Here is a 21,436-nt window from a genome sequence, read left to right as displayed (position 1 = left end):
TAGACAGAGAGAGGGAAGCAGCAGGCTCCCTGCTGAGCAGAGAGCCTGATGTGGGGCTCGATTCCAGGACCCTGAGACCATGACCTGAGCTGAAGGCAGAGGCTTTAACCCACTGAGCCACCCAGGCTATTATTTTATTTATTTATTTATTTTAAGATTTTTTAAATTTATTTGATAGACAGAGATCACAAGTAGGTCGAGAGGCAGGCAGAGAGAGAGGCAGAAGCAGGCGCCCTGCTGAGCAGAGAGCCCGATGCGGGACTCAATCCCAGGACCCTGGGATCACAACCTGAGCCAAAGGCAGAGGCTTCAACCCACTGAGCCACTCTGGCGCCCCTAGAATTATTTTTTTAAAGTAGGCTTCCCACCCAGTGTGGGGCTCAAATTCACAACCCTGAGATCAAGAGTTGCATGCTCTATCCACTGAGCCACCCAAGCGCCTCTGTAATTATTAATCACTGTGTTACATACCTGAAACCAGTGTAACTTGTATGTCAACCATATTTCATTAACAAAAATTTAAAATAAGAAGTAAGTACATTTAACATGTAATCAGGAAGTTTATAATAAAAAACTATCACTAATTGCTTCTGGTTCAGGACTTTATCTTTAAACTCTTAAAAGGCACTGCAGTAGCTCGGTTGGTAGAGCATCTGACTCTTGATCTCGTGGTCATGAATTTGAGTCCCAAGATGGATATAGGGATTACTTTAAAAAAAAAAAAGAAAGAAAGAAAGTCTTGGATTCTGACTTCTTTCCAGTTGGATTCTGCTGTTGTAAACTTATACCATGAAGAATAAAGTATAGCTGCCCCATAGCTTTATTCAGATTATTCTAAGTCTAGCGTGAATGAAGGTGTCTTAAATTGTTCTGTCAAATAAATAAATAAATACTGTTCTGTTAACAGTATATAACCCCAAATTAGTCTGTACTTATATTTTGATAATCTTTTAATAAGAATACCCCAAAATGGATTATATTCATCCAATAAATATGTATGGGGTGCCTACTGTGTGCCAGGCACTATTGGAGGCCCTGGAGCTTCCATGGTGAACAAGATGCATGAGATTCCTGGGTTGGAGTTGGAGTTATAAGCAGAAGCTAGCCAGAACATACAGCCTAGTGGTTTCAACTCCGTATGATCACTCCCTTTTTATAATAAATGTTTTGCAGTGTTCCCTTCAGTATCTTGAAATGAAATGCTTAGATATAATCAACCTGTATGCCTAATTAAGAAAATGACCTAATATCTTAATAATATTATATGGGAAAATAAAATCATATTTAATATGTGGAAGTTTAGGAACAGCTTCACGAGCAGACATTAAAGAATCTGATGCTTGCACTTGTGTGCATTACCACTTCCAGTGCAAGTACAGTGATCACTTGCGTGTTCTGTTAATGAGTCACACATCACAAGTGGTGGTGTTGGCACTGGCATGATTTTCCAAAGCAGTGAGTAACTCTTCATGGTTTCTAACTAAACAAAGTAGGTTGACATAGAGCTGCATTCTTGTAGCTACAAAAATACTTTGTGTACAAATATATTTTATGTTTATATATCAGATAGAATGATAGACTTCTCACCTATACAAGTTACCTGGCGGGATATTCAGAAGTCATGTTGTAGGGGCCCCTGGCTGGCCCAGTCAGTACAGGGTGGGACTCTTGATCTCAGGGTTGTGAGTTTGAGCTCCACGTTGGACATAGAGATGACAAAAGTCATGCTGGATATCAGAAGCTTATTTTTCAGAACTATTCCCTGTTAAGCAGGATGTCTTTCATCTCTGATCTCTGCCTACTCAATAGCAGTACCTCTTCCCATTTACCATGGAAAGCAAAACAAACAGCCATTCCTTACCAGCCTTTATGAGGTTGACCACCCATTACCAACTGTTACTCTTTCACATAGCCTTCTAGGACCAGAGTTTAGCTTTTGCTTTTTAACAAACTTAAAATGGAAAGAACACACCATTAGCTTAACTGCAATTCATGTTGAACTCCAGGCTGAAATTTTGCTCTCATCTATTTTCTGTTCCATACTATGCCCAGCCCTGTTTTCAAATACAGTATACCAGAAGTTATTAAAAGAGTTCAATAAGGGGCGCCTGGGTTGCTCAGTGGCTTAAGGCCTCTGCCTTTGACTCAGGGCATGATCCCAAGGTCCTGGGATTGAGCCCTGCATCGGGCTCTCTACTCAGCAGGGAGCTTGCTTCCTCCTCTCTCTGCCTCCTTGTGATCTCTGTCTGTCCAATAAATAAGTAAAATCTTTAAAAAAAAGAAAAGAGGGGGCACCTGGGTGGCTCAGTGGATTAAAGCCTCTGCCTTCGGCTTGTGTCATGATCCCAGGGTCCTGGGATCGAGCCCCACATTGGGCTCTCTGCTCAGCGGGGAGCCTGCTTCCTCCTCTCTCTCTGCCTACTTGTGATCTCTGTCTGTCAAATACATAAGTAAAATCTTTAAAAAAAGAAAAGAGTTAAATAAAAGCCTGAAGCTCAGCAGTCTAGAAATATTTGTGTGTGTGTGTGTATTATTTTTTTTTAATATTTTATGTATTTATTTGACAGAGAGAGATTAGAGCAGGCAGGCAGAAGGGGTGGGGAAGCAGGTTCCCTGCTGAGCTGAGAGGATCCTGTCATGACCTGAGCTGAAGGCAGAGGCTTAACCCACTGAGCCACCCAGGTACCCCACAGAAATACTTATATTTAAATGAAAAAATTTCTCATTCTGGAATTCCCAGGCCAGATGTTTAATCTCCCACCACGCTTTGTTTGCGAAAGTCCAAAGAAAACGTCAACATTCATTCTTCCATTTTTAATATGATGGATATTTTAATAATATAAATTGAGAGTTTTATAGTAGGTTTGTTCTTAAGTTCCTATTCCAAGTGTGGAAGGCCAGGCCCAGTAATACCATACCCTCCAGAAACACAAGTCTTACTTTCAGGAGAGAGCCAGTGAACACAGATACATCTAAGCACTCTGTATTAAGCCAGTATCATTCAGTCACTCTGCAGGGAATTATACCAGTTAGGTAGTGTATTATTGCACCTTTTGAGGAGATTCCCCCTTTTTCTTCTTTTAGAATCGCTGTATCTACTCCTCGTGTGCTAGAGGATTATCAGGCATATCCAGGTACTCTGTTCACAGCCCATTTATACACTAAGTACCATCTATTAGGTCAAAGGTCTGGCTAGCACTTCTAAGGACAGTAGTTTATGTGCTACACCATAAAACCGCAAAACCACTTGTATGTACCCCATATGTCTGGTAGGCATAAGTTTGGACATTCAATTCAAACCCCTCATGCTTATCACCTCTTTTGATTTTGCATTAAAATCTATTTCACAGGCACCTGGGTGGCTCTGTTGGTTAAGCAACTTCCTTCCACTCAGGTCATGATCAAGTCCCGCATCAGGCTCCCTGCTTGGCAGGAAGTCTGCTTCTCGCTCTGATCTCCTCTCTCATGCTCTCTCTCTCTCTCTCTCTCATTCTGTCTCAAATAAATAAATAAAATCTTTAAAAAATAAAGGGTATTTCCCGAAAGAGTATCCCCCATTCCCATCTCCCACCCCTCCCATACACCACATACAAAATCCAGGGATTGTGACCCTTTGGGAGTCAGATTCATAGATTGTGTTATTTAGAAACACCCACCTAGTAGTGCCATTTGCATTGGTTCCCAGGCCCTTGGGCCACAGCCACATATCACAGTGTCATAAGGCATTTGTTCTGATTTGGATGATCAGATCTTTCGTCAACTCTGCTCTACTTTGGTCCATAATAATACACTCTTGTAGCTTTATCTTTCCAGAATCTTAAAGTTCTAATGCGTCACTTCTGTGAAGGCAAGTGTCAAGAAGCAAAGCATATGTGACTCCTGGTTATACTCTGCAGGGCTTAATGTCCACCAGAATCTCTGTCTGGATCTCTAAGCTCCTAAGCCATGTCTTCTAAGATTTGTCTCTACTCCAGAACTCTCATATAGTGTCTCCTGGGCTTAAAGTCATGTGTTCAACATCAGACCAGCTACTTGTCTGGGTTGCTCCATCCCAATCAACCCAGTCAGGCTAGTCTGTGAAATCATTGTAGAAAATTTTATTTTTATCTCAGAGTCCATCTGACTTGCTCTGATGGACTGCATGTCAGGACGAGGAAAAGGAATCGAGGCTGCCTGAAAGGTTTGGGGTATAAGCAACTGGGTAGATGGTGGTACTGCTTATTTAAGAAGGTAAAGATTAGAAGGAAACCAGTTTGAGAGTGAGACCAAGAGTCTATTTTAGATATGTGAAGTTTGAGCTACTTTTTAGATATTAGAGAAAACAGGAGAATATATGAATCTGGAGCTCAGGGTGGGAGATAGTTTTGGGAGTTAAAGTATTAGATAAGGGGCACCTGGGTGACTCAGTCGGTTAAGCATCTGCCTTGTGCTCAGGTCATGAGGTCCTGGGATTAAGCCCCCATATTGGGCTCCATGCTCAGCAGGAGCCTGCTTCTCCTTGTGACTGCCACTCTACTCTGCCTACTTGTGCTGTCTCTCTCTCTCTCTCTGAAATAAATAAATAAAATCTTTAGAGTATATAAATAATATTAAATGCCATAGGCCTAAATAGGAGATGAGGAAATAAGACAGTTATAAATGTAAATAGCTATTTTGAGAAGTTTTACTATGATGGGAAGCAGAGAACTGGGTCATATGTAGAAAGGGTGGTAGGGTCAGTTTAGGGCTTTTAAAGAAAAGGGTGGGGAGATCTTAGGGGCGCCTGGGTGGCTCTTGATTTCAGCTAAGGTCATGATCTCAGGATCGCAAGATCAAGTCATGCATCAGGCTCTGCACTGGGTGTGGAGCCTGCTTACGATTCTCTCCCCTACTCCTTCTACCGCCACCCCCTTCCAAAAAGAGAAGGAAAATGGGAGATCTTAAAGCATGTATGTAAGCTGAAAGGAATGATCCAGTAGGGGGAAATTGATACTTAAAATAAAAGGGTTAATTGCAGGAGCTGATTTCTGGAATTGGTGAGTCTCAATCGGGTAGGTTCCACAGCACAGTTGGAAAAGTTAGCCCTTAACAGGAGCAGTTCCATCGTAACTGGAAAGTAGGCCTGGAGTCTGGACACAGATTCAGATAGGTTGGTATTTGATAAAAGGCATAGGGAGAATTGATCTCTGATTGCTCCCATTTCCTCGCTGAAGTATGAAGTGAGGTTTCAAAATTGAGAGTCAGGGCGCCTGGGTGGCTCAGTGGGTTAAGCTGCTGCCTTCGGCTCAGGTCATGATCTCAGGGTCCTGGGATCGAGGCCCACATCGGGCTCTCTGCTCAGCAGGGAGCCTGCTTCCTCCTCTCTCTCTGCCTGCCTCTCTGCCTGCTTGTGATCTCGCTCTGTCAAATAAATAAATAAAATCTTTAAAAAAAAAAAAAATTGAGAGTCAAAGAAGGATAGTTTGGAGGCTTGAGGAGGGAAAAGAAAACATGAAATAGTCTTTTTTAGATTGGGAAAGTGAAATTATAAGGAAATTATAATTATAAGGAAAATATGGTGGAATTTGTAGGTGTTATTGATTACCCATTTGTGTGTAATGTATTACTATGGAACACAAGTTCGTTTCTTCATCCTTTTTTTAAAGCATCCTGATATGTATGAGAGAGCAGTACTGAGAAAAGATCATCAGAAGAAGTATGGAGCAACAGTTGATCTTTGGAGCATTGGGGTAACATTTTACCATGCAGCTACTGGATCCCTGCCATTTAGACCATTTGAAGGGCCACGTAGGAATAAGGAAGTGATGTAAGTGGTTTCTCTAAAATTCAAAACAATTTTAAAAATGTATTTCTGTCTTTGTGTCATCATACTTTGGGGTGTATACTAATCAATATTGATTTTAGCCATCATTTCTGATGTATTAATCTGTTTTGCTTTGAATAAGAATACAACTTTATAAAATATATAGGCATAATTTTTCATATTGTGTTTAAGTATCTTATATACAAAGTGTAAATGGCATCAGCCTTTGGTCCATTATTAAAAATAACCTGCTTTCTGGAGTCTATTTCAGCACACTGTTTATTTCTCTTTGTGTACTACTTCTCAGGGTTTTTCATTTATATAACTGAAAAAAAAAATAGTATTTCTGTTAAAACCATTAGATCTAAAACCAGATCTAAAAGAAATAAAATTTTAAAAATGGCACACCTGGGTGGCACAGTCGTTAAGCATCTGCCTTTGGCTCAGGTCATGATCCCAAGGTCCTGGGATCGAGCCTTGCATCAGTCTCCCTGCTCAGTGGGTTGCCTGCTTCTCCCTCTCCCTCTCACCCTGCTTGTGTTCCCTCTCTAGCTCTCTCTGTCAACTAAATAAATAAAATCTTTTAAAAAATGAAATTAAAAAAGAAAATTTTTAAAAAGAAAGAAAAAAATTTTTACCCTGAACTGATCTTTTTTTTTTTTTTTTACCATTTCAGAAATAACATTTAATATACATATATAACATTTAATAAGTTTTTTTCTAGTGTGGTTTCGGTCAAAGACAATGTATTTTACTAGTACATTATACCCTTATGTATTGCCATAATTAATGGGAAATAGTTACTATGTATAAAATCACTGTTGTAGACCAAATAAAGGAGAAAAGAGAGAGGTGCCTGAGGTGGCCTTCTACTCAGGGGATTAAGTGTTTGCCTTTGGCTCAGGTCATGATCCTGGGATCCTGGGATCGAGCCCCACATCGGCCTCCTTGCTCAGCGGAGAGCCTGCTTCTCCCTCTTCCTCTGCCCCTTTACCCCAACCTCCACCCTCTGTGCTCTCTCTGCTTTCTCTCTTAAGCTCGCTCTCTCAAATAAATAAAATTTTAAAAAGTAAAAAGAAGGAAAGAGATGGAATTCTAGATATGAAATTTTTTTTTAAGATCTTAATTATTTGACAGAGGGAGAGAGAGAAGCAAGCAGGGTGAGCAGCAAGCAAAGGGAGAGGGAGAAGCAGGCTCCCAATCCCAGGACCCCAAGATGATGACCCGAGCTGAAGGCAGATGTTTAACTGACTGAGCCACCCAGGCACGCTTAGATGTAAAATTTTTTATAAACATCTGTACACCAATCATATATCTTTTTATCATAAAAGAAATTAGTAAATGAGCCTGTGTTGTGAGAAGTAGCTAATCTGTGTACACATAAAACTATAAGGTTATAAATGTTGTTTAGAGCATGTTCTGGGATAGTAACTCACTGACATCCCAGTGTGTCCAATCATTCTTTAGATCTTAACATTTCTCAGACCTTTATATTTACCCCTGCATTTTGTAAGCAAACATGACTTAAGTAATCACAACTGTAAAAATATAATCTTTCATCTAATCCTACTTCAGGAAATCGAGAGAGAAGGATATTTTTCTGTTTGTTGATTTGAGGAGGTAAAACCAGATGATGCAATGACTTTTGCTAAAAGCTGGCTGTCTAAATGTTTTCAGCAAGAACAGTCTGCATATTCATGGGAGGAAGACATCCATTACTGTACTGATGATTTTGGTATAACGTTATTTTGAGCCTGCTTTGTAGCAGTGCCCATTTTATAAAATCTCTTCATTAATGAAGGCTGAGAGTCAATTTGTATTTTTTTCATTAAACGTAAATTGTGCCTAACAGTTTAATCATGTTTTGTCACACCTACACTTTTGCACATTTCTTGCTGCCCTAAAAATGGTTTAAATAAAAACATGATGCTCCCTAAGGAAGGAAACATGTGACTCATCAGCAGCTAGGAATACCTGATAATTTTGTCATCATGTGCACAGATATACCATTAGAAGAATTTCTTTCTTTTTCTTTTTTTTTTAAGATTTTATTTATTTATTTGACAGACAGATCACAAGTAGGCAGAGAGAGAGAGAGGAGGAAGCAGGCTCCCCGCGGAGCAGAAAGCCCGACGCGGGGCTCGATCCCAGGACCCTGGGATCATGACTCGAGCTGAAGGCAGAGGTTTCAACCCACTGAGCCACCCAGGCACCCCAGAAGAATTTATTTCTTTATATGCACAGCTTTTCATGAACACTGATAATGTTCTGAGGTGCCTGAAATAGTAATAAATACTGTTTTACTATTGAAGGATGCTTTTGTTTCGCATTATAGCAGTGTTGTTCCCTCAGCCTATCATTTACATTTTATTAGTGTATTTACATATGCGTCTTAGCAAAATTAGTAAAGCTTTTCCAAATATTTTAAGGGTTCTGCCATCATTCTCCTCACTTCTTTTTTGCATTAATCTCACATATCTCTACTTATTCTTCCACAGTCAGATCTTTCTCATATGAATGCAACTTAGTTTTCACATTAAATTCCTTCTGTGAAAACTGTGTTAAGGCAAAACTCCTGCTGCCTCTCCTGTAGAAGCAGCAAGTGGTCCAAATCAGTGGTACCTGGTGTCTTATGCTTTTTTAGAGAATATATTGATACGCTCAGAGCACATTAAACAAACGAATAAAAAATTGTGCTAGAAAGGTGCCTGGGTGGCTCGGTCAGTTGAGTGTCTGCCTTTGGCACAGGTCATGATCTCAGGGTCCTGGGATCAAGCCCCACTTCGAGGCTCCCCTGCTCAGCAGGCAGTCTGCTTCTCCCTCTGACCCTCCCCCATCTCGTGCTCTCTCTCTCTCCGTCAAATAAAAAAGTATTTTTTTAAAAATATGCTAGAAATAATGTCTATAAACTCATGTAAGACTTCTGTATTGTGTTTTGCATTTTCATCTGGAGGAAAGTATTTTTGAAAGCATGGAACCCTTCTTTCTCTCCCACTCTCAGGTTTTGTTTAGAAAAGTGCTGAAACCTGCCAGGCTGCTCTCATTGACTTCCCCCATCTTTATGGTATTTTGCTTCCCCCTCCAGCTCTTTCTCTAGGCGATCTTTATTTTTATCACCTACCTCAAGGATCCAGTTAAATTTGCCCTTTAATTTTGGTACACACGCCTATTCTTGTATGTGTTACGTATTATTTCAATTTGCAAAGAATGTTTGTGATACTGTGCTGTGTATAGTGTTGTCTTCTTTTAAAAGAAAAAAATGCTACTGTTCATTCTGCGGTAATTTCATAGTCCAGTTGACTGCCTTTGGATAATATGGGTAAAAGGGATTTTTATGGCCTAGAAACATTCTGTAACATAACTTTTTTTGTGTTTGCTCGATTTTTTCAGATGGAAAAATTAATATTTTTGTTGTGAACATCAAGATCTGTTATATGGCACTCTGAGATCCCAATGAAAATTAATTATGGCATATGTAAAATAATCGTACAACCACTATTCTACTTCAGTCAGTCAGATTCAAAGTATTTTGATTGTTTTTATGGATCCTGTGAACATCAATCACAAAGTTTCGTCTAGTAGATAATTGTAGGTGCAACTGAGGAAATATTTTTGCAAAGCCCATTGATATGCTATGAAATAATGAACTACTTATTTTATTCTGCATTTATTCCTCCCAAGGTATAAAATAATTACCGGAAAGCCTTCTGGTGCAATATCTGGCGTACAGAAAGCAGAAAATGGACCAATCGACTGGAGTGGAGACATGCCTATTTCTTGTAGTCTTTCTCGGTCAGTATGGTGTATCCAGTTCTCTTTTGCACTTTGATGTTTGAGATCTTTGTTGACTAAAATTGCAAATACTCAGTGTGGTTTGGTTTGGGTTTTTTTTTTAAGATGTTACTATATTTTAGGCATACTTTGAAGTGTGGTGTTTGTCTTTGTGGCAATGTAAAGACTTATAAATGTATATAAATAGTTTTACCAGATCTCTGTTAGGATACAGGGCAAACATTTTTGATATTGCTAATTACTAGTCTTAGAATTCTGTCCAGTGTAGAAATTTCGCTTAGGACCTTGGTATATTTTGTACTGATCAGCCATATGGACAGACCACAAATAGTGGTGCAGATGGTAATAACTAGAGTTCTAAAAGACAGTCATGAAGTTTAGGGATGGCTCAGTCGGTTGGGCGGCTCCCTTCAGCTTGGGTCATAATCCCAGGATCCTGGGATCGAGTCCTGCATTGGGCTCCTTTCCCCGTGGAGAGCCTATTTCTCCCTCTCCCACTGCCTGCTGCTCTGCCTACTTTTGCTCTCTGTCAAATAAATAAATAAAATCTTAAAAAAAAAAAAAAAAAGTTTAGTATTATCCTCATTTTTAAAAGTATTTATATTATTGAAAGGGTGAGAATTAATACTTTTCTACTACTTTTTTCACTGTTTCGAATGTTCAGGTGGGTCTTAATTTAACTTAGCAGAACTCAAAAAAATTTTATTGTCAGACATGAATTCTGTTACCACAAAGAAAAATTTAAGGAGAAAGAAATTTAGAGAGTAAATTATCTTAGGTTTTATTCTGGAAATAAACCCAAGACACTCATCAATATTTAGAATTTCTGATTACTGAATTGACTTCCATTTTTCCTGAGTCTGGCCGTTGTATAATCTACAAGTAACATAGGTTATGATTTACTGGCTTAACATCCATTGTAATTTGTGGGTGCTTTTTGTATGATTTTCTACAAATAAATAAATAAATTTAAATATTTAATATTTTAAATATTAGATATTACTCACTTAAACCATATATATCCCAAAAACCATATATATCATAAGCTAATAAAATATCATCTATTACTGTTTTATATATTTTTTTTTTCTAAAGATTTTATTTATTTATTTGTCAGAGAGAGATGGAGAGAGAGAGCACAGGTAGACAGAGAGGCAGGCAGAGGCAGAGGGAGAAGCAGGCTCCTGCCGAGCAAGGAGCCCGATGTGGGACTCGATCCCAGGACGCTGGGATCATGACCTGAGCCGAAGGCAGCTGCTTAACCAACTGAGCCACCCAGGCGTCCCTGTTTTATATTTTTTATGTCTGTGATACTCATTTAAATTAAGAGTTCTTCTAAAATCTTTTTGGGGGGGCTTAAAAAAAATTTTTTTGAGTATAGTTTACGCACGCACAGTGTTATATTAGTTTCAGGTGTACCACATGGTATAAAATCCGTTTTTGAGAACCACTATTCTGACAATTTCATTTTTGTGTGTTTAAAAAAATTCTCCAAAATGAAATTGGGTCATGAAGCCAGAATTATCCAGACAAATTCATTTGATTGGAGAGCAGAAGTTGAACGTTTTAATAGTGGTTTGTTTTAAATTTTGTTTTAGAAAATACTCATTTTTGGAATTTCAGGCAAAATTGATAAAATGTCAAAGGGTCAGGAAGTGAGCATTGGCTAATCATTATATTTCTGAAATTCAGAATGAGTAATTTGACAATCTGAACTACAGATTGTATATTTCAGGATGCAGGTGTTACCTATCAGTCTTTAGCATACCAAGTTACAAATTCTTTTATAAAAATTGCTTACATACCAGAAAGTATGTTATATAATCTTTTTTTGAAATAGTAAGTACTTTAAGTGCTACAAATCAGCAATGAAAACAACTATGAAAAATAGAACAACTGTTAAAAAAAAAAAATAACAGTCACTATATATATTTGCCAAGACTGGGTAGCAATTGAGAAAGACCTAATTCAGCTGGTTTAAGTGAAAAAGGATGTAGATTGACTTTGTAATTGAAAGTTCATTTGTGTATATGACTCAAAGCCCAGCTGAATCCTTGGACTCAGACTGTGACGTCAAGACTTGGTCTCTTCAAATCATTCACATCTCCTTCTCTCTGATTCGTCTTTACTCTAGGTCAGGCTCTTTGCTGGCAGCCACAAGGTAGCTGCTGCCATTCTCAGACTCACATTCTCAAAGCTTTGAAAGCACAGTAGGAAGAGAGACCGATAGCAAAGATTTCTGGTTCTCATTTAACTAATTTGCATGCTATCACTTGTCCACCTCTAATTGTTATTAAGCCACCAAGGAATTATTCCAGTGTCTGTTACATAGTCAAGAATATATTTTAGGGGCACCTGGGTGGCTCAGTTAAGCGCCCAACTCTTGATTTCACATCAGGTCTTGATCTGAGGGTTATGAGTTCACACCCCATGTTGGGCCCCATGCTAGGCATGGAGCCTGCATTTAAAAATAAATAAATATATATGTATGTATATATATATATGTACAAATATATAAAAAACTGTTTGAAATTCCATAATTGAGAGTCTTTTTGAGTGTATTGTATAATTCAGTGAAAGCATGAGAAAAAATAAGTCTTGACTGTTGATTAACAGACCTGTACCCCTGAAGCAAATAATACATTATATGTTAATTTTTTAAAAATCTTTACATTCTTTTTTTATTTTTTAAAAATTTAAGCTTATTAGTCAAAGATTATCTCTAGTTAAAGTGACACTCATTGATCTCTAGATGATTATATCAATTTTACTTCCTAAAGAAATATACTACCAAAAAAGTATACTACAAAAATACATAAATTCAACATTAAAAATTACATATTAGAGAGCAATATTAAAAGAATATTGAAGACCTTGAAATTAAGCCATTATCTTATCCTCATCACTGCCTGGTTCTAATCCACTGATCTTGTCTTGATGGCCATGGATGTATAACATTGGAGTGTTTGGAAAAGTGAGAAAACTTGGGAAGGAGCAAATAAAATAATCAGTAGAAGATAAGTTAACATTAAATATACCATAACCTCTGATTCATTGACAAGTAATTTTAAACCAAGGCTACCTGACTTTCTGAAAAGTTGGCAGATTTTTTAAAATTTTAGATCAGGGGCGCCTAGGTGGTCTAATCAGTTAAGTGTCTGCCTTTCATTCACGTCATGATCCTTGAGTCCCAGAATCAAGCCCCACATCAGGCTCCCTGCTCATTGGGGAGCCTCCTTCTCCCTCTCCCTCTGCCCCTCACCCCACTTATGCTGTCTCTCTCTCTCTCTCTCTTTCTCTCTCTCAAATAAATAAAATCTTTAAAAAAATTTTAGATCAATCTTAAGCAATAGCAGTTACTTTGATTTGTTGGTAAATATTAATATTTTTGTATCTAGAGAAAATGCAACATTCACTTTTCAAGTAACTTTTTCAATACTATTTTAGGGGTCTTCAGGTTCTACTTACCCCTGTTCTTGCAAACATCCTGGAGGCAGATCAGGAAAAGTGTTGGGGTTTTGACCAGTTTTTTGCAGAAACTAGTGATATACTTCATCGAATGATAATTCATGTTTTTTCACTGCAACAAATGACAGCTCATAAGATTTATATTCATAGCTATAATACGTAAGTACCTCTTTATGTTTTCATCCTATATCATAATGTTGTGTTTTATAATTATCTTTCTAAATTAGTAGAGGAAATGGAAAAGATGTCTCAGCTTCTCTAAAGGCACCCACTTCCCACTTAGGAAATTAAGTCTGCGTGCTTAGTAAATTCTTTTTCACTTATTTTTAGAGTGAAAGGATTAATTTTCTACTTTTATAAAATTTGTAGTCAACTTGGTTTCTTCTTAAACTGCAGGTTTTACAAGACTGTTTTTGTTTCTATGCCTTCTCTCTTACATAATCACATAAGCACAGATAACATCTACCAGTGAATGGGCTGGGTTAAGAGTGCGGCCCTGTCAGGGTTGCCTGGCTGGCTCAGTCAGAGGAGCCTGTGACTCTTGATCTCCAGTTCCTGATTTCAAACCCCATGTTAGGCAAAGAACCCACTTTAAAAAAAAAACAAACTTAAGAGTATTACCCTGTCACTTAAAAAACATTAAAGCATATGTCTTAAATATAGTCAGTGTGTCATCATTTACATATGTGACATAAACCGCATATTAGGTGTTGGAGAAATAAGTATTTGTTTTACCTTAAAAAAACACACATTATGCCTATATTATTTTTTAAAATCTACCAATTTGATAGAACTGCATATAACTAAATACACACACACTTACATGTAAAACTAGGGATATCTGAAATCATAGGTGGACTATATAAGAATCAATATCCTGGTTATAATATTACACTATAATATATGCAAGATGTTACCATTGGGGGAAACTGGGCAAAGGGTATACAATATCAATGGGTATTTTTTCCTTAGAACTGCATGAATCGGGGCACCTGGGTGGCTCAGTCGTTAAGCAGCTAACTTCGGCTCGGGTCATGATCCCAGGGTCTTAGGATCAAGCCCCACATCGGGCTCTCTGCTCAGTGGGAACCCTGCTTTTCCCTCTCCCACTCCCCCTGCTTGTGTTCTCTCTCACTTTCTGTCTCTCTCTGTGTGTCAGATAAAATATTAAAAAAAAAAAACTGCTTGAATCTACAGTGATCTCAAATGTTTTTTGAAATGAAGGGGAGCAGGGTGCCTGGGTGGCTCAGGGGGTTAGGGCCTTTGCCTTCAGCTCAGGTCATGATCCCAGGGTTTTGGGATTGAGCCCCGCCATCGGGCTCTCTGCTCAGTGGGGAGCCTGCTTCCTCCTCTTTCTCTGGCTGCTTCTCTGCATGCTTGTGATCTCTGTCAAATAAATAAGTCTTTTTTTAAAGATAAAAATAAATAAATAGATAAAATGAAGGGGAGGGGCGCCTGGGTGGCTCAGTGGGTTGATCCTTCAGCTCTGGTCAGGATGCCAGGGTCCTGGGATCGATCCCTACCTCAGCTCTCTGCTTAGCGGGCAGTCTGCTTCCCTTTCTCCCTCTCTACCTGCCTCTCTGCCTACTTGTGATCTCTCTCTGTCAAATAAATAAAATCTTTTATTTAAAAAATAAATAAATAAAATGAAGGGGAAAAAAACATTACAGCCATTCTGTGTACCTCAGTGTCTGTTTTGACGAGATTCAGATAGCAGTTTTGATGTCTCATAAAACTCAAAAAGAGACCTTTACTGGCAGTTAATTTATCAAGGAGTAAAATCAATTAGATAAAATAATATTTTAGATTTTAATATGTAACATGTATAATAATATAAACATTAAATATAACATCAATATAATAATATAACAGGTAGGTGTGTATTCATCTTTATTTTGGTATGTAGTAGCATGAATAAATGTGTGTCATAGGGGCACCTAGATGGTTCAGTCAGTCAAGCAGCCGACTCTTGATTTTGGCTCAGGTCATGATGATCTCAGGGCCCTGGGATTGAGCCCAGAGTTCCCAAGTCCAGCTCTGAGCACAGCAGGGAGTCTGCTTGTCCCTTTCTCTCTGCTCCTCCCCTGACTTGTGCTCTCTCTCTCTCAAATAAATAAGTAATATATTTTTAAAAAGATTTAAAGATAATATATGTGCTGGCCATTGTTTCATTTTCAGAATACATTTGAACATAAAAAAGTCCACCCAAGCCTGAGACAAATCACAGCGTTGCTGATGAAATGTTTCTTTGATTGCATAGGTCTGTTCAGGGAGAATCTGCCTATTTTGAAAAAAATCTGGTTTTATTCATTCATTTAACATATTCTACAATCATATCTCAGAGACTGTTCTCAGCTGTTAAAGGGATTAAATCTTCCATGATTCTGTGAGTTGGGTGATACTGCTCGTGTTTTATAAAAATGAGGAAACTTAGCACAAAGTAGTTAAGTAACTTAAGGTAATTCAGCAAGTAAGTAGAACTGGAATTTGAACCCATGTAGTCTGATCCAGAGTCCATGCTCCAAAGTGATCTGCCGTGTTCCCATTAGTAAACATTAAGAATCCTGTATCTTACACATATCCAACATGGTTATTCAGACATAAAAGTATTTTGGAATTGATAGCTGTCTAGACACGTTATGTGGAATTTTCAGTTTAATAGACATCATAGTACCCACATCAACAAAGCAGTGTTTCTGTAGACTGCCCATGATCTGAAGTATCATGTAGAAATGAATGTTGTACTCCGCACAAAAAAAAAAAAAAAAAAGATTTTAAAACTTCTTGCTCCACCCCAATTATGTTGTCCTTTTGAATTTTTCTCACACAGTGCTACTGTATTTCATGAACTGGTGTATAAACAAACCAAAATTATTTCTTCAAATCAAGAACTTATATATGAGGGACGACGTTTAGTCGTCGAACCTGGAAGACTGGTACAGCATTTCCCTAAAACGACAGAAGAAAATCCCATCTTTGTAGTAAGTCGGGAACCTCTGAATACCATAGGATTGATATATGAGAAAAGTAAGTGGGGATTTTCTTAGTGATCCTTCTAGCCATTAAAAAAAATGATCTGTAGAAATAATTGGCATCTTCATAAAGTTTGATGATAGTAATGTAGAATTTTCATAAATACTAATATTTTGTAAATTAGTTGAATGAGACTAGTAATAAAATTGAAGAGCCTTTGTAGACTACAGAATTTGACCTTCAATATTGTTTCAAAAAATGGTAAAATAGGGGCACCTGGGCAGCTCAGTGGGTTAAGTCTCTGCCTTTGGCTCAGGTCATGATCTCAGGGTCCTGGGATTGAGCCCTGCATCAGGCTTTCTGCTTAACAGGGAACGTGCCCCCCCCCTCTCTCTGTCAAATCAATAAATAAAATCTTTAAAAAAAAAATGTTAAAATGGGCGCCTGGGTGGCTCAGTGGGTTAAAGCCTCTGCTTTTGGCTCAGGTCAGGATCAACTCCCACATCAGGCTCTCTACTTAGCAGGGAGCCTACTTCCCTCCCTCTCTCTCTGCCTGCCTCTGTGCCTACTTGTGATCTCTGTTTGGTGGCTCAGTGGGTTAAAACCTCTGCCTTCAGCTCAGGTCATGATCCCAGGGTCCTGGGTTCGAGCCCTGCATTGGGCTCTCTGCTCAGTGGGGAGTCTGCTTCCCCCTCTCTCTCTCTACTTGCGTCTCTGCCTACTTGTATCTCTGTCAAATAAACAAATAAAATTCTTAAAAAAAAAATGGTAAAATAGTTTGCCATGTATGTTATACTGTAGCTCTCTGCTTTTAGTATTTTACTAACACTCAAAATAACCTTTTATATCATAAACATGAGCAATGTTTATTGTGTCCAGTGTGACTAGGACATTTTGCCAGGCTTTGGAGTCTAAGAAAAATTAGATCTACATTTTGAGATCTTAAATTATTAATCTTACCGGGGGGGTGGGGGAGGGGTTACCCAGATTTTTTTTTTTTGCCTTTTTTTTTTTTTTAATTTTTTTATTTTTCACATTTTACTGATACTTTCAGAGAGATTCTGTTTTGTTGTACTCTTACCAGGAGAATGTATTACTATTTTCTTCATTCTCTTAAAATTTAGCAGACATTTATTTTACAGTTCTCTAACCACTGTTAAGCCCAAAAACATTTTAGCATGTGTTTATCTACTAGGTATATTTCTCTTTTGTGAATTGTGTGCTTATTTCCCTTGTTCATTCTTTTGGTTTACCCAGATTTTTACCTTTTTGTTGTTTTTAAAGATTTTAAAGCCCCCAGATTTTTACTTTTCTGTTTGGGTCTTTGGGATTTGATTTAGATTTAAAAAGAGAAGCATTGAGCTTATTGTGTAGAAATACATTTAAGAAAAAACTGAACTCTTAAGAAATATTTCAGGTAATTTCTTCATTGTTAAGGATTGAGTGTTAATTGTTTCAAGTGATTTTTTTTTTTTTTTTTTTTTTTAACCTGGAAAATAACTTTGGGGCTCCTGGGTGGCTCAGTAGGTTGAGTGTTTACCTTCAGGTCATGATCCCAGGGTCCTGGGATCAAGCCCTGCTTCAGGCTCCCTGCTGAGCAGGGAGTCTCCTTCTCTCCTCCCCCTGCTCCTGTGTATGCATGCTCTCTCTCTCTCTTTCTCTCAGTGTCTCTCTCTCCCTCTCAAATAAATAGTTTAAAAAAAAAAAAGAACTTTAAAGAGTTTTGCTACTAATGTTTAATTTAGAGGTTAATGTTTAATTTTGAAAATGGCTATATAAAGGATATAGTAACCTATTCAAAATGATTTATTTCTGATTTTAATTATTTTACTTCATATTTCAGTTTCCCTCCCTAAAGTACATCCACGTTACGATTTAGATGGGGATGCTAGCATGGCTAAGGTTAGTATTTAATTAAATTACTGTGAAAAAAAATTACTCTGTAAACATGTGAATTAAAATTATCAATAGTGGAAACAGTAAAATGTATTATCTTTACATATGTGTATGTGATCTAGGAAATTTTTCATTTAAATGATTTATTTATACATATATTTATATATTTTATATATAAAAATATGTAAGCTGGAAAGTTGTTATGTAGAAGTTTTTTTTTTTTTTTATCCTGTACCACAGTTAGTACCAAATATTGTGTTTCTTCATTAGGCAATAACAGGAGTTGTGTGTTATGCCTGTAAAGTTGCCAGTACCTTGCTGCTTTATCAGGAATTAATGCGAAAGGGGATACGATGGTTGATGTAAGTAAGAAATTGAAATTTGAAAATAAGTGGTAACCACCCCATCATTTATACTTGACCTCTTCAGACTAGGTAGGGTTAAGTTCTTGGGGGTTTTTTATTGTTTCATTTTGTTTTGTTTTTAAAGACTTTGTTTTTAAGTAATCTCTGCACGCAGTAGTGGGGCTTGAACTCAGTGACCCTGAGATCAAGAGTCACATGCTCTACCAGCAAAACCAGGCGGGTGTCCCTTGGGTTTTATGATGATACATTTGTTCCACATTTGGTTACAAAACATTTAACAACTGGGGTGCCTGGGTGGCTCAGTGGGTTAAGCCTCTGCCTTTGGTTCAGGTCATGGTCTAGGGTCCTGGGACTCTCTGCTTGGTGGGGAGCCTGCTTCCCCCTCTCCCTCTGCCTGCCTCTCTGACTACTTGTGATGTCTCTCTCTCTATGTCAAATAAATAAATAAAATCTTTTTAAAAAAAAAAATTAGCAACTCTTTTTTTTCATTTGATACCTACAACAACCTTGTGAGACAGATAGGACAAATAGTATCTGAATTTTAAAACATGCCACACTGTACAATGTAATGGTAAATGAAATCTTTTTCCAAGCACCTTGACTGGGGCTGTCATTTCACTGTCTTGGTAGGCTTTGTCATTTTTTGTTTTTGTGTTTGTTTTGTTTTTTAAGATTTTATTTATTTAATTGAGAGAGAGAAAGAGCATGAGCAAGGGGAAGAGGGAGAGGGAGAAGCAGGCTCTCTGCTGAGCAGGGGAGCCCATCACAGGGCTTGACACCAGGACCCTAGGACCCCAGGACCATGACCTGAGCCAAAGGCAGACAGTTAACTGACTGAGCTACCCAGCTGCCCTGGCTTTGACATTATTATGATGCAGTACAATCTGTACTTGTTCTAGAGTTTATGCCCTCAGAATCTTCCTTTCTTTCTTGCCTTTTTCCCAAGTGAAGTGTACATTCAACTTTATTTTTCTAATAGTGTTATTGAGCTGCGATTCACATACTGTTTAGTTCACCCATTTTTAAGTGTATAATTCAGTGGTTTTTAGTACATTCACAGAGTTGTGCAGCCATCACCACTCATTATAAATTATTTTTGTCACCCCAAAAAGAAATCCTATACCCATGAGCAGCCACACCCTATTTCCCCCATAACCTCTTATCCCCAGGCAACCACAAATATGCTTTCTATCTATATAGATTTGCCTGTTCTAGACTGTTCATGTAAGTGAAATTATACAGTGAAATACACACTTCAGTTTGACAAGCAATAAAAAACTTTTTCTTTTTTACCAAATCACTTAATATAGTTATTCTAGGTCAGAATATTGATCATCTAGTTAAGTATTCTCTTCCCTGAAAGTAATCCTAAGTAATGTTCTGTGGATGAGTATGACTTGACCTTTTTTACCTTTCATGATTTGTAGATGCAGTCTTTCACCTGCTAGAACCAGAGAACAAATAGTCTCCCTTGAACGTCGTGCCTCCAGTCTCTATATATCATTTGAGGCTTTTGAATTTTATATACACATACTACTGGCCTCATGTTCCCTGGGCTCATAATGCCGCTTGGCTTTCATTCTTGTGACAGTTTATGTATATCTGCCTCACACCTATTCATCCTTTCTTGCAAAAACATGTATGAAGTGTTTCATCATTCTCATTCTGCTGGTGCTTTAAGAAGAAAGAAGAATGACACTTTTTTTGCCTGTCACCTTTGTGTTAAATCCATAAATTGATGGGGTTTTTTAGGTGTTCACATACCCAGCTTGTAAGCCTATGCTTTTTTCTTTCTGGTTTTTTTTTTTTTTTTTTTTTTTTAAGATTTTATTTATTTATTTGACAGAGAGAGATCACAAGTAGGCAGAGAGGCAGGCAGAGAGAGAGAGGAGGAAGCAGGCTCCCTGCTAAGCAGAGAGCCCGATGCGGGACTCAATCCCAGAACCCTGAGACCATGACCCGAGCCGAAGGCAGCAGCTCAACCCACTGAGCCACCCAGGCGCCCCAAAGCCTCTTCATTTTTACTAAATGATTTCTAGAAAACTCTTTTTTTTTAAGTGTTGATTCTGTTTACTTTTATAAGTAAATTTACTTAATTTTGTACTATAAATTTACTTTTGTATTGTTACTTATTCTCTCACGTTCATGCGGTTGTTATCTACCACAGTCACTGCTCCATAAAGCTTGGATTTCTTTTACCTCGTAACTTGTAGTTTAGTAAGCCATGAGAAAATAGTTTTTTGCTTTGTTTTTTGGTTTGGGTTTTTTTTTTTTTAATTTTTCTTAATAGTTTTTAAGATAGATCACTGTTGGTAAACTTTTTCAGTTAATGAATATTTTAGACTCCATGAGCTCTGTAAGTTCTCTTTGGATTTTTTTTGGTTTTTTATTAAAGATCTTATTTATTTATTTGATTGAGGGAGATACAGCAAGAGAGGGAACACAAGCAGGGGAAATGGGAGAGGGGAAAGCAGGCTTTGTGCTGGGTGAGGAGCCCGATGTGGGGCTCAACCCCAGGACCTGGGATCATGACCAGAGCCGAAGGCAGATGCTTAATGACTGAGCCACCCAGGCACTCCTCTATTCTTTGTTTTTACTTTGTTTTTATAACCTTTGAAAATATAAATGTCATCCTTAGCAAAAACAGGTTTGGTTTGTTGACCTTTTTTTTTTTTTTTTTTTTTAAAGATTTTATTTATTTATCAGAGAGAGAGAGAGGGAGAGAGAGCGAGCACAGGCAGACAGAATGGCAGGCAGAGGCAGAAGCAGGCTCCCTGCCAAGCAAGGAGCCCGATGCGGGACTCGATCCCAGGATGCTGGGATCATGACCTGAGCCGAAGGCAGCTGCTTAACCAACTGAGCCACCCAGGTGTCCCTGGTTTGTTGACCTTTAATGTAAACCAAAAGCCCTCCAGTTTTATCATTTACTATGTCATTCTGCTTCTTGAGAGATCGTAATAGTAATTAAAATTAATTCTGGTGGTATAAGGCATAAGTAGTAATTAATAGTTTGTGTCCTGGAAAAGCATAGGGGTCACAGTGATGCTTTCAGTAATAAAAAGTGAATTGGCAAGACTCAGCCCAAGGCATTGGGTAGATGAACTGGCTTTCATAATATAACAAGATTGTTAATAAATTTGTCTGAACAATAGTAACAGTA

At 38.0% G+C, this 21,436-nt stretch overlaps 1 protein-coding gene across 1 annotated transcript in view; it reads left to right on the top strand.

Moving 5' to 3' along the window:
* TBK1 (TANK binding kinase 1) overlaps window positions 1–21,436 on the top strand; it is a 48,693-nt gene that overhangs the window by 19,188 nt on the left and 8,069 nt on the right. Inside the window, exons 6-11 of the mRNA XM_044226493.1 lie at window positions 5,625–5,785; window positions 9,464–9,574; window positions 13,022–13,201; window positions 15,873–16,069; window positions 17,859–17,917; window positions 18,182–18,273. Coding sequence (XP_044082428.1) covers window positions 5,625–5,785; window positions 9,464–9,574; window positions 13,022–13,201; window positions 15,873–16,069; window positions 17,859–17,917; window positions 18,182–18,273 — 800 coding nt within the window. The remainder of the gene's footprint in view (window positions 1–5,624; window positions 5,786–9,463; window positions 9,575–13,021; window positions 13,202–15,872; window positions 16,070–17,858; window positions 17,918–18,181; window positions 18,274–21,436) is intronic.

The sequence above is a fragment of the Neovison vison genome, chromosome 12 (genome assembly GCF_020171115.1).
Source record: "Neovison vison isolate M4711 chromosome 12, ASM_NN_V1, whole genome shotgun sequence".
In the NCBI taxonomy this organism is placed as follows: Eukaryota; Metazoa; Chordata; class Mammalia; order Carnivora; family Mustelidae; genus Neogale; species Neogale vison.
Note: the sequence above shows the minus strand (reverse complement) of the source record. Positions and strands in the feature narration are given on the sequence as shown.